The sequence below is a fragment of the Hemiscyllium ocellatum genome, chromosome 1 (assembly GCF_020745735.1).
Source record: "Hemiscyllium ocellatum isolate sHemOce1 chromosome 1, sHemOce1.pat.X.cur, whole genome shotgun sequence".
Lineage (NCBI taxonomy): Eukaryota > Metazoa > Chordata > Chondrichthyes > Orectolobiformes > Hemiscylliidae > Hemiscyllium > Hemiscyllium ocellatum.
The window spans coordinates 68,953,603-68,971,931 of NC_083401.1; the positions used below are offsets into that span (position 1 = coordinate 68,953,603).

Consider the following 18,329-nt stretch of genomic DNA (forward strand, 5'->3'; position numbering starts at 1 on the left):
GATTCAGGTGGAGCCCCTCCCTCATTGCCCAATGATGGTATCTGTATCCCATGAAATCGAACCTGTTTTGCCCACGTTAATGTTTGAGCGACATATTTACTTCTTCAATCTTGGTTGCTCTGTGCCAATTTGTGGCTCAGGGAGTAATCCAAACATTATTATCTTTGTGATGCTGCTTTTTAAGTTATGCCCTAGTTGCTCAGATTCCCTCAGCAGAAATTCTTTCCTCTACCAACCTGTATCATTGGTACCTATGTGGACCATGACAACTGGATTGTTTCTGTTCCACTTAAAATTCCTCTGCAGCTCAGGTGAAACATCCTGAATGTGAGAAAAAGGCAGGTAACATTGCCTTCAGGAGTCTCGATCCTGGCCATAGAATAGTGTCTGTTCCCCTGAGTACACTATCCCCGATTATGAAGACAATTGTCTTTTCTTCTCCCTCTTGAATAGCTTCCTGTATCATGCTGTTGTGATCAATTTGACAATAAGACATCAGAGCAGAAATTAACCCATTCAGTCCATCGAGTCTGCTGTGCCATAATATCATGACTGATGAGTTTCTCAACCCCTTTCTCCCACTTTATCCCTGTAACCCTTGATCCCGTTGATACTCAAGAAGCTATCTATTTCAGTCTTAAATATACTCAATGACCAGGCCCACACAGACTTCTGTGGTAATGAATTCCACAGATTCACCATTCTGTGGCTGAAGAAGTTTCTCCTTATCGCCATTCTAAAAGGTCTTCCCTTTACTATAAGTCTATGGCCTTGGGTCCTATATTCTCCGACCAATGAAACATCTTCCCAACATCTACTTTGCCCAGGCCATTCAATATTCTGTAAATTTGAATAAGATCTCCCCACCACCCCCCCATTCTTCTAAACTCCATCAAGGATAACTCCAGAGTCCTCAAGTATTCCTCATATGTTAAGTTTTTCATTCTTGTGACCATTCTCATGAACCTCCTCTGAACACGCTCCATGGCCCAGTACATCCTTTTGAGAAATGGGGCCCAAAACTGTGCACAATACTCTAAATATTGTCTGACCAGAACCTTCCAGAGCATCAGAAGTACATCGGTGCTTTTATCTTCAAGTTCTCTCAAAATAAATGCCATCATTGCTTTTACTTTCCTAACTACAAACTCAGCCTGCAAGTTTACCTTCAAAGAATCCTGGACTAGAACTACCAAGTCTCTTTGTACTTCAGGCTTCTGAAATTTCCCCCCATTTAGAAAATAGTTCATGCCTCTACTCTTCCCATCAAAGTGGATGACCTCACATTTTGCCACTTCTTTGCTTACTCTCCCAACCTGCCCAAATCCTTCTGCAGCCTCCCCACCTCCTCAATGCTACCTGTCCCTCTAAATATCTTTGTGTCATCAGCAATCTTAGTCAGAATGCCCACAGATCCTTCATCTAGATTGTTAATGTATAAAGTGAAAAGTTGTGGTCTCAACACTGAGCCTTGTGGAACACCACTTGTCACCAGCCACCATTCTGAGAAGGACCTTTTTATCCACACACTCTCTACTTTTTGTCAGATAGTCAAGCTTCTATCCCTGCTAGCACCTTGCCTCTAACACCATGCTCACTCCTCTTACTCACTAAACTCCTGTCCAATACCTTGTTACCTTGATGCTCAGGTAGATCACATCATTGGCTCTCCTTGGTCAAACCTGCTCATTACTTCATCAAAGAATTATAGCAGACTTGTCAGGCATGACCTTCTCTTAATGAAAGTATGCTGTCTTGGCTCTATTTTATCATATACTTCGAAGTATTTAGAAATCTCATCCTTCACAACTGATTCTAGGATCTTACCCATGACCGAGATAAGGCTAATCGGTCTGTCATTTTTTGTCTTTTGCCAGATTCCCTTTTTAAAATGGTTTCACGTTAGCGATTTTCCAATCCTCTGGGACCTTCCCTGGCTCATTCCTGAGAAGATCACCACTAACGCCTTCACTGTCTCTTCAGCTATCTCCCTTGAAACTCTGGGGTGTAGTCTATCTGGTCTAGATGATTTATCCATACCCAGACTATCTTCCCAACATCTACTTTGTCCAGGCCATTCACTATTCTGGCAAATGCCTACAAGCATACTTTAGCTGTTGTGGCATTCTCAACACTGTTACGAACAACAATGGCCCTCATTTCATGAGTGAAGAATTCAACATCAGTCCTCATTTCCAAACTACTAGTCAAATGGAAAGGCTGTCCGTGAAAATCACCAGGGCCATCATAAAAAAATTATCCAGGCTACATGAACATCAACTAGCCACAAAACGCATGACCCTTTCTCACTAGTATCCTTATACACAGATAAGGAAGGACACACAGTTCGATTGGGACAACACATCCGTCCTAAGACAAGCCAAACAGAGATGCGTACGAGCGTTCCTAGAAGCATGCTAGTCTAACTGGAACGCTATCAAAAACACATTGACTTGGACCCCACTTACCACCCCCTGAGAAAAAGAACAGGAAATGACATCACCCACCCAAAGAAACCCAAAGATATAAATAGAAAGCAGGAAACATCAGCAGTGCTTTGTCTGGATTCTCACTGAAGATGTTACCTAGTATGGTGATGAAACGTCTAAAAATGAACCTTCCAGCTCAGCAAGCAAACCTACATCCAGAACCTCAACCTGAGCTACAAATCTTGACAAAAATCGCTAATGTCAAGCTGCAAATGCTATATTTCTAATAGCCAAAAAAGACCTCACATTAGTAGTAGTGAGTGGGTTTGTATATATTTGTGAAAAAAAAGCAAAATGGCAGAAAGCCAAATTTCATTTTGGCAAGATGACTAAACCATTGAGTATTGGAGAGCCATTCACAATGCAAACATTCAACAATTTTAATGAAAGCTAGTCCAACTTTGGACCTGTGTGGAGCAGTTGCCACCTCAATCAGTAGTGGTGGAAGTGGGCCAATTATACCGTCATGACTGCTGGCACATGCATCCAACTGCAGAAGTGCAGACAGCTGATGAGGAAGCAGTGAATGCGCCACTTCCACTGACACAAATCAACGATCAGACCCAGAGATCTATAGAAATGTCACAGGAATAACACACCCTGGTGAAATATATCCAGATGAACAGCCAACAACAACATGCAAATGTACCGCGAAGACCAGCATGATTTAAGGACTGTGCCCAATGCATACACAAATTCTAATGGAAATAATGAACTTTTGAGACAGAAGAGTTTTGTATTTTGTTGTAACTTGGGTAAATTAAAAACGTACAAGCTGCTGCTCCTTTTTTTTTGTGTCTGCAGGGGATGTTTGGATTGATAGGCAATCATCCTGTAAGATTGTCTGACCTTGTCTGTTGTAGTCATATGGCCTTGACAACAAGGCAGACATTCTGTAGGAAACCTCTTGAGCTTCACTTCAATCAAGTCCTTGTATTGAACATCATGCTTTTTGAATAGTCGAAATGTGATGTTTTTACTGTGTTAAAGCTGTATATTAATGCAAGTTGTTTTTAATTGCCATTAAAGCCACTACTAGATACCTAAGCAAGAAAAGAACTAGTGGAACAGAAAGATTAAAATGCCTTTTCTTCTCTCTTGCCAGATAAATTTAACACTTATGTGACACTGAAAGTACAGAATGTAAAAAGTACTACAATAGCAGTACGAGGAGATCAGCCTTGTTGGGAGCAAGACTTCATGTTGTAAGTATTGATTTAACAAACAGATGTTCCATCTCAACCAGAATGCAAAAAAGAGGATTTATTTTGTCACAACTGAAAATTTAACACAAAGCTAGCATTGAAAACCAATGGAACAATGAGAAGTTGCCAGGTCTGCGCGTTAGAGATTGCTGAGAGAAAGAGAGGAGCAAATGGCAGAGCAGTTGACAGAAATTCTCCAGGCCCCTCTGAATACAGAATTAATCACAGGAATTTCAAATGTGACACAGTTATAGAATCATACAGCATGGAAAAAGACCCTTCAAGTACAACCAGTCCACGCCCACATGATCCCAACCTGAGCTAGTCCCATCTGCCAATTACTTAAGAAAGGGGCAAAGTCTGCCACCTTCTGGCTTAGTCTATCAGCTTGACGTCAGTAGTGAAAAAACTGATGGAGGCCATAGTACAGGGGAAAACAAATTAATATTTTGTAGTCAACCTGGCTCTGTCGAGTGTAGGTCATGTCTGACAAATTTGAGTTATTTGATGAGGTGACACAGGCAGTGGACAAGGCAAGTGTTGTAGATACTGTGTATTTGGACTTCCAGAGGCACCCTGATGTAGGACCACATGGCAGGTCGGTTAGTAAATTAGAAATATTTGAGTTTTGTAAGCCTTTGACAACATGGATTAAAAGATAGAATAAGATAGTAAATAGAAGGCAGACACCAGGCAAATGAATTTCAATACAGAGCAATGTGAGGTAAGCTACTTTGGTAGAGGAAACATAGAGACAATACAGGCTGAATGCTACATATTTGAGTCGAGTACAGGAGCAGAGGAGTTTGGGGTTCATGTTCATAATTCTTTCAAGGTGGCCAGTTAAGTTGAAACAGCTGTTAAGTGGGCTTAGGGGATCCTTGGATTTATAAATAGAGGCAAAGAGTATAAAAGCAAGGAAGTAATGCTACATATGTAAATGATGTAGAGGTGCCAGTTAGATTGGGGTGGATAAGTTAAAAATCTCTCAGCACCAGTTTATAGTCCAACAGGTTTATTTGGAAGTACCCAGATTATAGTCCAACAGGTTTAAATGTCTGTACAAATCATTCGTCAGACCACATTTGGAATATTGTGTTCAGTCTGGACATCTGATATAACAAAGTATGCTAAAGCCCTGGAGAAAGCACAAAGGATACTTTGTAGACTGATATCAGGAATGAGGAATTTTAAATGCAAGCGAAGATTAGAGAAATTGAGATTATTATCCTTGAAGCAGAGAGATTAAGAGGTGACCTTTTGATGTGTTCAAAATTATGAATGGTTTTGACAGGGTAAGAAGAATATTATCCTGTTCGCAGTTGATGGTATTTCAGTAATTTAAGGTCACAATTTCAAGATCGGCAGCAAGACGAGAGAGCAAGCTAACATTTTGAGTCAAGATGATTCTTCATCAGAGCTGACATGAAGTGTGGAGGCGCAGCAGTTATCCTATGGTTAGCGCGGGGATGGGGGGCGCGGAAGGTTGCTGATAGCCTCTCTCCCCCAATACTCCAGTCCTCCGCCCTGCTCTTTTTGCCCCCTCCACACTTCACACGAGCTCTGATGAAGAGTCATCTCAACTCAAAATGTTAACTCTCTCTCTCTCTCTCCATGGATGCTGCCTGACCTGTTGTGATTTCCAGCACTTGTTTTCAGTACAGATTCCAGTCGTAATTTGCTCTGACTTATTAAGATTTGGAATGCACTGTGTTGGAGAAAGGTGGAGGCAGATTCCATATGAGGATTCCAAAGAAAGCCTGATCAGTATTTGGAATTTAATGAATTGAGAAGGCTATGGAGGCATGGCTGGAAAATGGGACTAACTGAGTAGCTCTTACAGGAGCCAGTGCAGACACACTGGGTTGAATGGCTTCATCCTGTACTGTAAATTCTTTAAATTATCTCTAAGATTCTTCATGAAGACTTCATCTCTTTAAAAGATACCTTGAGAAAGTAGGTCACTGACAAATTCAGATCTTCATGATTGCTTACCTGATTGTAGACTCTGAAGATTACCTTTTTCAGTAATTTGGTGCAATTTAGTTTTCTAAATTGAAAATCATGATATGATTTCTAATAGCAAAAATCAACATTGATCTATTAAAATGAATTTGGGAGTTCCAGGCTATTGCTAAAATTTCCCAACTTTGCCTTTGAAAAAAAAAATCAATCATATTTCTTCCAGTTTTTTAAATCCAATAATTGGTCCAGAGTGGGTACTATGCAATGGTGGTATATGTGACACATTTGCATCTGTAACATCATATGTTGCTTTGGAAATGAGGTTGCTACATAATGCTGAATCCCACCGCAGAAACACTGAATATTAGCAAGATTGTTGTTTTATTTGTTGCTAAATGAGTTGTCTTAATGATTTGATCTTTTTTGGTTAATTGTTTTGCATTAAAAATTGAAATAAAGATTTTATTGTGTTTTTATACCTGATGCTAATTATAAGTTTCCATACATTAGGGTTTGATATTTTGTTTAACTTGTTAGAATAAATATCTTTACAAGGTGCGATATTTCTCAGTTTGCATTTTCCCTTCTGCTCTGTGTCTTGGGTGCTTGATCCGTGAAAAATAACGACTGTGCCATAGCATTCTGACATGATGTTGTGTGCTGCGGTCCTATCAATAAGTGGCTCGGGTTTTTTGAAAATTAATTTGCAATGGGAAACATGGAAGTAAATAATTCACATGGTTTAGTTTTTAAAATACCCAGAAAGCTTTAGGTTCTGGAAGATGTGAGGAAAGAACAATTGAGCTGATTCAGGTCATTCAAACAATTTGTTTCTGTCAAATGAAGATAGTTGATAAGTAATGACTTGGTAAAATAGAATTTAAATATTGCTAAAAGATGAATCAAAACTTTTTGCACTCATCAGGAAATTGTTGCAAGAAACAGACTTGAAAAAAGTGCATCAATTTATACAGTGTGAGAAGATTCTCAGATTGACAGTTAAATGTTTCTGTTGAAACCCATATTAGTGATGGCTGAACTTTCCCTGGGCAAAATAAATTGGTGTTCTTTTTTCAAATCTGTCTTCTGTCCTAATGCGAAGCCTAAAGCTTTGACGGAGTCTTTTGAGCAACGTTGAAGATGCTTTTTTTTTCCTTTGCTGGTTAGAATACACAGAAAAGATAATCATAGAGTCATAGAGATGTACAACATGGAAACAGACCCTTCGATCCAACTCTTCCATGCAGACCAAATATCCCAACCTAATCTAGGCCCATTTGCCAGCACTTGCACCATATCCCTCTAAACCTTTCATATTCATATACCCATCCAGATGCCTTTTAAATATTACAATTGCACCAGCCTCCACCACTTCCTCTGGCAGCTCATTCCATACACAGACCACCCTCTGCATGAAAAGGTTGCCCCCTTAGGTCTCTTTTATATCTTTCCCCTCTCACCCTTAATCTATGCCCTCTAGTTATGGACTCCCCCACCCCAGGGAAAAGACCTTGTTTACTTATCCTATCCATGCCCCTCATGATTTTATAAACCTCTGTAAGGTTACCTCTCAGCCTTCGGGCTGCATGGAAAACAGCCCCAGCCTGTTCAGTCTCTCCCTATAGCTCAAATCCTCCAATCCTGGCAACATCCTTGTCAATCTTTTCTGAACCCTTTCAAGTTTCACAACATCCTTCTGATAGGAATGAGACCAGAACTGCACACGATATTCCAAAAGTGGCCTAACTAACATTCTGCATAGCTGCAACATGACTTCCCAACTTCTAAACTCAATACTCTGACAAACAAAGGAAAGCATACCAAGCGCCGCCTTCACTATCCTATATTGTACTTTCAAGGAGCTATGAACCTGCACTCCAAGATCTCTTTGTTCAGCAACACTCCCGAGGATCTTACTTTTAAGTCCTGCTAAGATTTGCTTTCCCAAAAGTGTAATCTGAGGTAACCTTCTTCGCTGTCCACTACATCTCCAATTTTGATGTCATCTGCAAACTTATTGACTATATCTCCTCTGTTCATATCCAAATCCTTTATATAAATGTCAAAAAGTAGTGGACCCAGCACTGATCCTTGTGGCGCTCCACTGGTGACAGGCCTGCAGTCTGAAAAACAACCCTCCACCACCATCCTCTGTCTTCTGCCTTTGAGCCAGTTCTGTATCCAACTGGCTAGTTCTCCATGTACTCTGTGAGATCTAACCTTGCTAACCAGTCTCCAGTGGGGAACCTTGTGGAACGCCTTGCTGAAGTCCATATATATCACATATACTGCTGTGCCCTCATCAATTCTCTTTGGTACTTTGTCAAAATCAAGTTTATGAGACATGATTTCCCACATACAAAGCCATGTTGACTTTCCCTAATCAGTCCTTGCCTTTCCAAATACATGTAAATCCTGTCCCTCAGGATTCTTTCCAACAACTTACCCCCCATGACATCAGGCTCACTGGTCTACAGTTCCCTGGCTTGTCCTTATCACCTTTCTTAAATATTGGTAGCACATTAGCCAACTTGCAGTCTTCTGGCTCCTCACCTGTGACTATCTATGGTACAAATATCTCAGCAAGAGGCCCAGCAATCACGTCCCTAGATTCCCACAGTGTTCTATGATACACAATGATCAGGTCCTGGAGATTTATCTGCCATTATGCGTTTCAAGACATCCTCCAGCACTTCCTCCTCTGTAATATGGACATTTTTCAAGATGTCACCATCTACTTCCCCATATTCTATATCTTCCTTGTTCTTTTCCAAAGTAAACATTGCTGCAAAATGCTCGTTTAGTATCTCCCCTCTCCACCCCCCTACCCCACCATGTCCTGCGGCTCCGCACAAAAGCTGCCTTGCTGATCTTTGAGGGGCCCTGTTCACTCCCTGGTTATTCTTCTGTCCTTAATGTATTTGGATTCTCCTTAATCGAATTTGCAAAAGCTGTCTTCTCAAATTGTATATCTCTAGTTTTTCTTTCTTCCCCTGTTCGTTTTGAGTTCTAAAGATGGTATCGATCAGACTTGAAATGTTAATTCTGCTTCTCTCACTACAGATGCAGCCAAACCTGCTGAGTCTCTCCTGCATGGTTTTTTTTTATTTGTAAATTTGTTGTTGTGATCAAAATGCGCAGATTACTTGGAAGTGGAATGTCTCCTTGTCTGGGTGGAAGCAGAGGAATTGGGGGAATGGGATTGAGTTCTTGCAGGATACTGGATGAGAGGAGTTGTAGCCCAAGTAGTTAGGGGAGTCTGTGGGTTTATAGCAAACATCCGTATGGAGACTGTTGCCAGAGATGGGAATGGAGAGGTCAAGAAAAGGGAGGGAAGTGTCTGAGATGGACCAAGTGAATATGAGGGCAGGGTGGAAGTTGTGGGCAAAGTCGAACTGCTCCAGTTCAGCCAAAGTGAATGATGTGGCACTGAGGCAGCCTTCGATGTGATGGTGAAAGATTTGGGGCAGAGTGCCTGCGTAGTACTGAACAGGGACTGTTTGACATAGCCAACAAAGAGGCAGGCTTTGCTAAGGCCCATCTGAGTGTCTATGGCCACCCCCTGGATTTGGAGGAAATGGGAAGAGTTAGAGGCAAAGTTAGTGGGGAACTGGATGAGTCTGTTGGAGAGGAAAAATCTGAAGGCCTGAAGGCCATTCTTGTCAGGTATGGACGTGTATAAGGGCAACATGTCCATCATGGAGATGAAGTGTTGGGGGCCAGGGAACCAGAAGTTATTAAAGAGCTGGAGAGCTTGGTTAGTGTCGCAGATGTAAGTGGTAAGTATGTGAACCAAGGGGGAGAGGATGGAGGCGAGTTGGACAAGATGAGTTTGGTGGGGCAAGGGTATGCAGAGAGGATGGATCAGCTGGGTTAGTTGTCCTTGTGGATCTTGGGAAGTAGGTTGAACCGGTAGTGCAGCAGTGGGGGGGCTATGAGATTGGTGGCAGTGGAGAGGAGATCACCGGAGGTAATGAGGTCACAGACAATATGAGTGATTTTGGCTTGATGGGCCACAGTGGGGTCATGATCAAGGGGGTGGTGGGTAGGATGTGGTGTCAGAGAGCTAGCGTTTGATCTCTGACATAAAGGTCTGTTCTCCAGACTACCACCTTTGTCAGCGGGTTTGATGGTGAAATGGGGATTGGTGCGGAGACAGTGGCGCGTTGCATGTTTGGAGGGGATGTGGTTGGAGTGGGTAAGGAGGGGGGTGGAGAAATTGAGGCAGCGATTACATGTCGGCAGTCAGCAATGAAGACGTCTTGGGCAAATACAAGGCTGGCAGGGGGTGACAAATGGAGGAACAAGGTTAGAGGCAGGAAAGGGGTTTTTGTGAGGGAGGTTAGGAGTTTTTGTTGAAGAAGGCGCGGAGGTGGGGAAGAAGAGCTCCACGTCATGGCAGGTACAGAATTCGTTGAGGTGAGGGCGGAGAGGCATGTATGAGAGATCTTTACTGAGGGTAGACCATTTGGCCTCAGAGTTCTGGGGCGGGTGGGATGGTGATTATGTGGCAAGCCTTGGGGGTCCTGACGAAGTTAAAGGAAGGGAGGGGGTGATGGCATGTGGTGGGTAAGGGTGGATGTGGTGTGGTGGGGGTGAGTGGATGAGAGAGAAAGGAAATTGCGAGAAGGGTGTGAGAAGGGGATGAGGTGGGGAGGCAGGGGGCAAGGTGGGGAGGGGTAGGGCGCATTGTCGGGGTGAGGAGGGAGAGCTGGTGTGTTGGCTGGCTGAAGATAGGCAGTAGGTGGACATAGGTGGGTGGAGCCAGAAGTTGAGGCGGGAGCTGCCACAGTACATGCTGGAGCACCTCACACAGCTGGCGGTGGAGCACTGATTACCTGGCGACTCAGTCGGGCGGCCACTATACCAAGTCGAGCAATCTCCCGAAGGCAATGGCTAGAACTGCAAGGATCCAACAGTAATTCACTAGCAACAGAACATCACTCGGAACTGCCAGACTCAATCCAGAAAAGAGCAGCTATCACCCTCCACTGCCCCACCAGCCTGAAGAGAGAGGAGGAAGGCTAAAGCCAGCCAGGAGGAACAGTTCCATCAAGCAGTGGCTAAAGCAATTGCAGGTGGTGATGTGGCTCTCAAGAAAAATGCCACCTGGCAGTAGCCATGGCTGAGCAACACCAGCAGGTGGTCCAGAGGCAGATAAACAAACATCCTGCAATGTGGACTCGGCTTCGCTTTTGGACGGTCTTACATAGGAGCAAATGGTCGATTTTTCTTTGTTTTTATTTGTCTTTTATTTTAACAGTTTTATTTCGGAATCCAGTGTAGGAATTTACCTATTTAAAGTTCTGTATTTTGGGTATAACATTTAAATGATTTTGGCTGCTTGTGAAAACTCCATGGAATTATAGCTGCAGTTTTAGCATTGATTTCTATGGGATGCTCTGCTTGTCTTAAAATTATAATTTTTAAGAATGTAGCCACAGTTGTCAGTGAGGACATCCTGTGTGATGGAACAATTTCAGTTTCTCTTTTCTGTATCCCACCACTCCTTAAGAATCCACAGCTAAAAATCACACAACACCAGGTTATAGTCCAACAGGTTTAATTAGAAGTACAAGCATTCAGAGCACTGCTCCTTCATCAGGTGGTTGTGAAGTACACAATTATAAGACACAGAATTTATCACTGAAAATGTGTTGCTGGAAAAGCGCAGCAGGTCAGGAAGCATCCAAGGAGCAGTATGCTCCTTGGATGCTGCCTAACCTGCTTTGCTTTTCTAGCAACACATTTTCAGCTCTGATCTCCAGCATCTGCAGTCCTCATTTTCTCACAGAATTTATCGCAAAAGTTTACAGTGTAACGTAACTGAAATTATACATTGAAAAATACCTTGATTGTTTATTAAGTCTCTCATCTGTTAGAATGACCATGTTAATTTCACTTCTTTCATTCGTAAATCACAAAACTTTGTTTAAAAGTTACATTTTCAGGTTAACTTTCAGCCCAGATAATGTGTTGAAGGTGTTCACCCCCTGTGTGCTGTTGTCTGTGCTATAATGCTTAGATTGATTCTAATCTAAAAAATGAGTTAACAGAGTCTTACATGGATTCATGCAGTTTTTGAGCAAAGTACAATGTAACTCTGCAAGTACAAATTCGCCCCACAAACATATGTGTATGTGGGTTTGTGTGTATAAGTGTGTCTGGGGTGGGGAGTTGTGAGTGTCTATGAGAGAGTGTATTAGATTACTTAACGTGGAAACAGGCCCTTCGGCCCAACAAGTCCACACCGACCCGCCGAAGCGCAACCCACCCAGACCCATTCCCCTACGTTTATCCCTTCACCTAACACTACGGCCAATTCACCTAACCTGCATGTTTTTGAACGTGGGAGGAAACCAGAGCACCCGGAGGAAACCCACGCTGAAACGGGGAGAATGTGCAACCTCCACGCAGTCAGTCGCCTGAGGTGGGAATTGAACCCGGGTCTCTGGCGCTGTGAGGTAGCAGTACTAACCACTGTGCCACCGTGTGTGTGTATGAGTGTAAAGGTGTTGAAGCCTATGGGAAGGTGTATGTGTGAGTGTGGGAATGTGTGTGTCTGTAGGAGTGTCCGTGTGTATGTATAGTGCAATGGTGTCACCTGTAGTGTGACATGAACCCAAGATCCCGGTTGAGGCCCTCCCTATGCGTACCGCACTTAGCTATCAGCCTCTGTTCGGCCACTTTTCATTACTGCCTGTCCCAAAGTTGGTCTTGGAGGATGGTCATCTGACCTGTTGGACTATAACCTGGTGTTGTGTGATTTTAAACTTTGTCCATCCCAGTCCAACACCAACATCTCCAAATTAAGAATCCATTTGAGTGAGAATATTGGAACTTTATGCACTTGTTCAGGGCTTTGTTCTGAGCCACTTGTTATTGAAGTCTAATGAGCTCAACTCTTTACGTTGCATGATTGCATACTGTAGCATTTGAATGAGTAGATAATCTTATCATCTCTACAGTTAAAAAGAAACTATGTTGAAATTTAATTTAAATTCAGGATGATGCTTGTTATCAATTATATTTAAGTGTGGCTAGGAAGCAAATTTGAATACACTTATACTTCTGTTGTTGTGATCAAATTGTGCATCTCCAGTTTCTCTTTCTACCCCTGTTAGTTTTGAGTTCAAAAGAAGGTACTTGACTTGAAATGTTAACTCTGCTTCTCTCACTGCATTTGCAGCCAAACCTGCTGGATGTCTCCTGCATGTTCTCTTTTTTTTAATTTGGAAATTTGTTGTTGTGATCAAAATGTGCAGACCTAGTTTATCTTTTTGTTCTGTCAAAAGTGCACACATCCAAGCACAAGCATAGATCAAACAGTGTGCTTGTGACAATGACTTGTAACTTCCACTTGAGCAGTGAAAGCCTGTAGTTAAGGAACACTAGTGACCCAGCTGTGTATTATTTGTCCAAAGAGAAGTGTAGTTGATTTCTTGGTGCAATTTGTGTGGAATGTCCTTCCATCCCTATCAGTATACATGAATACGTTAGATGGGCTTCAAATTGTTCCATAGGTTGACGCAACACCGAAGGCCGAAGGGCCTGTACTGTAGTGTAATGTCCTATGTTCTCTATTCTATTAACCAGTGTCTCAAACTTATATTCTTTCAATGCATCACACCTAACTTGTGCCTTTTAGATGGCAGACTAGCTTTGATGAGATGGTCAATGGTTGTGAGTAGTTAAGAGACATGCTTAACATGAGACCCAATGGTATAAAAATCTCACATTGCATTTTATCCCAGATCACCGAAAGCATGTCACTCTGCTAGAAGCATACTCTACCCAAAATGTAATATTTATACACAAGGGTTAATTGTAGTACTTGTCTGTTGGATTCTTCAATATCACAATATCCATGCCACTTTGTTATGACATAGGCATCGGTGCATCGGATAAAATAGCTTGTTGGAGGTCTTTGATCTACTTTTGATGGTTCAGTTGTTGCAGTAAAAGTGAATGGAATTGAGTTTGGGATTCCTCACTGAGCAATACTTGTTAGGCTCAGTTGTGTAAGTTTTTTTTAACCACAGTCATGCATTACTGACCTTTTTCAACAGTACCATTGTTGACATTACAGTGCCTTTTTGGAGATTAATGAATTAGTATGTAGTGTTGGTAGCTACTGAATTTCTTGGTTGCTGTGTTCATAATGCAGTAAGAATTGACTTAAATGTGCAAGATAAGTAGTTTTGACTTGCTGTTGAGAAAACAAGGACTGAAAACTTATAAGTTGAGATTTTTAGATTTTGCAGGAAACTTCAAAATGCATTTATAGAAAAGGGATGGCATATTGACTCCATATTAAATTTAAATTAATGGATCATATTAATTGTGAATACTGGAACTAGAATCTTCTGGAATCATTGTATATTATTTAAGGATTTGTATTGTTAAATATGGTGAAATGATTATATTTGAGGATGGTACTACTTAATTTAGCCACAGAGAGATGCCAACTGCTGCCTATTGTAGCATTCTGTTGCCTCTTTAAGGAAACCAAAGCTTTTGTATTCATTTCTGAAATTCATTGTATTTACTACTCACGATTCCTATTATTACTGTTTCTGTGAAAAAATGCTTTTGAGCTATCCATACAGGGAGATGATGGCCTGGTGGTATTATCACTGGACTGTTAATTGGGAGACCCGGGTTCAGATTCTGTCATGGCACATGATGGAATCTGAATTCAAATGAAAATGACATCTGGAGTTAAGAGTCCACTGATGACCATGAATCTATTGTCACTTGTTTTTTGGTGGGGGGGGGGGAGGTATTTCTATTCTTTCAATTTAATTTCAAACTTAATTGAATGGTTTTTTTTCTTGGACATAGCAATCTTCCAATCTCCCACAAGATCACTTCTTATATGTCTCTACAAACTGTTATTGGCAAGCGATTCTGAATAACTCAGATTCTCATGCTTTGGATCAACCATATCTGTTGTTTGCCATACTTCTAGGAATCAAATTTGTCTCGTTTCCAGAAACCAGAACACAGAATTTAAGGAGTAGTTTGTCTAGACAACAATATAGTTCAATTGTTACCTTCTTAGATTTGTATTCAGCTCCATCACTATATTCTAAGGATATTAGGAGTAGTTTGGTTAGAAATAAAGAGGACAGTTACTTTGTGCCTGTCTTCACTGAAATACGAGGCAACCAAGGGATTTGCAAAACTGAGGAACAGAAAGAAATTAGTTAACAAAATATGGAAAATTTTGCTGCACTGAAGGTTGATAAATACCCTGAACCAGATGAGTTTCATCCCAATATGAAGTGACAGGTAGCTAAAGAGATAGTAGATGCATTGCTGCTTAACTTGCAAAATTGTATTGACTATAGAAAGGTTCTTGCTGACTGGAGCATACAAATGCAACTTCTATTTAAGGAGGGCAAACGAGCCAGAACCGAGACTACAGACCTGTTTGCTTGACGTCTGTAATTGGGGAAAATAAGGGATTGTTCTATAAAGAATATGATAACTACAGATTTAATAAAGAAGAGTAAAATTGGGCAGAGTCATCATGGATTTATGAAAAATAAATCATGTTTGACAAATTTTTTTGAATTTTTTGAGGATAATTGCTCATAGAACTGACGAAGGAAAATCATTGGATTTGGGATAATTCAATTTTCAGCAGACTTGTTCAAGTTTAACACAGGAGATGTTAATTCACATGGGAAAGGGAGAAATGCATGTCTATGGATTGACAATTGACAGAAAACGGATGATTCTTGGAATGGTAGGCGGTTACAAATGCTCATGATCTGCAGAAATGATTTGGATGTGGAGGCCAGCTCTGCAATATTTTCAGAATTGTTGATAACATTATTCTTGGAAACACGAGTTGTGAGGAAGACATTAGGAGACTTCAAATTGACTTAAACAGGCTGAATGATGAGGCTAGAACATGACAGATGGAAAATAATGTAATTGAGTGTGAAGTCATTCATTTTGGTAAAAACAGAAATGCAGAATATTTCTTACATGATATGAAGTTGAAAGTTTGGATATAATCAAATGGTTAGGGGTGCTCTTAAAAAAAACATGCTAGTGCAGCAACAAATTAGTAAGACAAGTGGTATGTTGGCATTTTATCTTTTGGGATTCAAGTACAGAAATAAAGGTGTCTTGCTGCAGTTTTGAACCTTGGTGCACCCTCACTTGAAGTTATGTATAAATGTTTGGTCCCATTATCTAAGGAGAGATATACTTGTCATAGAGGGAGTAGAATGGAAGTTCACCACATAAACTCTAACCTTTTCATAAATCTGAGGTGTTTTGGTCTGTATTTCCTAGAATTGTGAAGACTGAGAGATTACCTTAGAAAATTCTTATAGGAAGTGGCTGGGTGGATGTGGAGAAAATGTTCCTCTAACTCTTGTGTCTAGAACTGAGGGATACAGTCCTAGAATGAAGCAAAGGCATATAAGACTGAGGTGAGGTGGGTGATGAATCTTTGGAATTCTCTGTATCCCAGAATACTGTGGAAACTGAAGACTTTAACAGGTATTAAAGTCGTTAATCAACCATGATGGAGGCTCAAACTTTCTTTCCATCATATGGCTGACAAAAAATCTCTCCTGCTTTTATCATGTGTCTTGGAAGGTTTGCAGGTTGATAATCGACTTCCTTGGCCATCTTAACTCTTGTTACTTGACCATCAAATTCTGGGTGGAATGCACACCCATTGCAGCTTGCTCGGAGGCAGCAATAATACCTACAAGGCAACCTCAAAGAAATTTATTAGCATCATTTGTGGGCCTTCAACAATGATGAATGCATCAACATTGTCTCTCTTCTTGGATGAAGAATACAAATGCTTATAGAAGTCACATTTAAAGCAGTGAAAACGAATTGATTTTTGTGTGAAATGTTGAAATAAAGTAAAATATAACACCCCAAAATTCTGTTCCTATGAGAAAAAATATTTTTGGAGGTTCTGTACATGACCACTTTTAAAAATGTCAAGCTTCATTTCAATACATTATAATGTATTGAGTTCTTATATTTATGTCCGTACTGAGTATAAAAACAATTATTCATACAAAAAGATAGCTGACTTTGGAAGGAGTTTACTAACATTTAGAATGAAATTCTGAACCAGTTGTTTCACTAAATACAGGTGCTGTTTTGAGAATTTTACGGAAAATTCTGTTAATGTGACAATACTGTGGAGAGATATTTGATGAGAAAGTGAAGATAGGAAAACAAAAGCGCTAATTTGTTTTGCCTTTCAGATTAATACTTTAATTTTGTGTATTTAGATGGAGTGGTTTATTTAAAATATCTACATGTAAGTTTGATTTTGCATATGATCAGGAAACTGATTTTTTAAATCCAGTAATGATTCCAAAAAATACATACTTCACTTTCTAGGAGAATTGCTTATGAATTTCTTGTAAATGTTTTCACTTGCTATTTGCATTCTTCTGAGGCCTTGTCAGTTTCCTCATATGGATGTAAAATATCTCATGGCATCAGTTGAATAACAACAAGGGAAAAGACACTGCTCAATCAACAGATGTTATGGTAATTTACCTTACTGCTGATTGTGGTATGTTGTTATGTACTGTTTATTCCTTCAAGTTCGTAGATGGAGCTATCTTGTAGCGATCTAGCTTCCACTGTTTGTTGCTTCAAGTTATCCTCCTCACTGTTGATTTGGGGATATAGATGTTTTTTGTTTAAAATAATCACCTTTTTGTTATTAAAAATATAAACAAAAATACATCTCATCTAAAATATCTAATTGATTTAACAGGACAATATGATTATTTACAGAGGCTGTTAATAACGAGTTCAACATCTTTGCAATGTACTACAAGCTAAGTAATGAGCAGAATATTAAATATATGGTATGTACCCCATATGATAAATGTATAAATAAATTATCAATGAGATTTATTTATAGGTGTCATCCAATTTGATGATTTTTTTGTCATCTTTGTTATTGTTGACCATTTGCAGAAAATGACAGAATCTGAGATCAGCAACAAGGTCCCCAGATGCTTATTGGCTCCATTTACTTCACCATCTATTCCTATGACAGTATTGATGTGCTCGGCCTGTCATTACTCAGATACATCATTATAAGCGAACAATAACATTTGTCTCCAATAATATGGATTTTTTAAATTAAACCCTTTCCAGTAATATTTATTCATTTGGGATTAGTGGGATTTTTAATATCTTACTGATGGTTCTGACTTTCTTATGACATTTTTTGTGTATTGCTGTCTTCAAATAACAATGAGACTTCATACCACTTCTCAGTTGTAGAGATAAATTAAATTACTTTCTCTTTACTAAAGAGATGGTTTGTCACTGATTTATGCTTTAGGTGTTCCTTCTTAATACAAACCAGTTGTGAATATAACCACAGTATGGAGTCAGTTTCAAACTTGACCATGGAGGGCTTCTGACAGTGAATCTATTGATTAAGCAGAAGCAATAGGACATGTTTTGTCACTTTCACATCCATTTTTAATGAGAAGAAATTCAGTACAGAGACTTTTCAATGATAGTTTACACATGCTGTTCATGTAGGAATTAAATTAGTGATAGGAAGGAAAAAGGATGATTCCTTTATTCTAAAGTATCAAAATTGTTACCATTATCATTGAAGAAGGAAAGCTGGATTAGAAGTGCTTCGAGC

The 18,329-nt window shown here is 40.2% G+C and overlaps 1 protein-coding gene across 2 annotated transcripts in view; it reads left to right on the forward strand.

Moving 5' to 3' along the window:
- Window positions 1-18,329, forward strand: part of LOC132809026 (protein unc-13 homolog B-like) — a 577,546-nt gene that overhangs the window by 163,022 nt on the left and 396,195 nt on the right. For both annotated transcript variants that reach the window (XM_060822442.1, XM_060822515.1), the window contains exon 3: window positions 3,595-3,694. In XM_060822442.1, coding sequence (XP_060678425.1) covers window positions 3,595-3,694 — 100 coding nt within the window. The remainder of the gene's footprint in view (window positions 1-3,594; window positions 3,695-18,329) is intronic.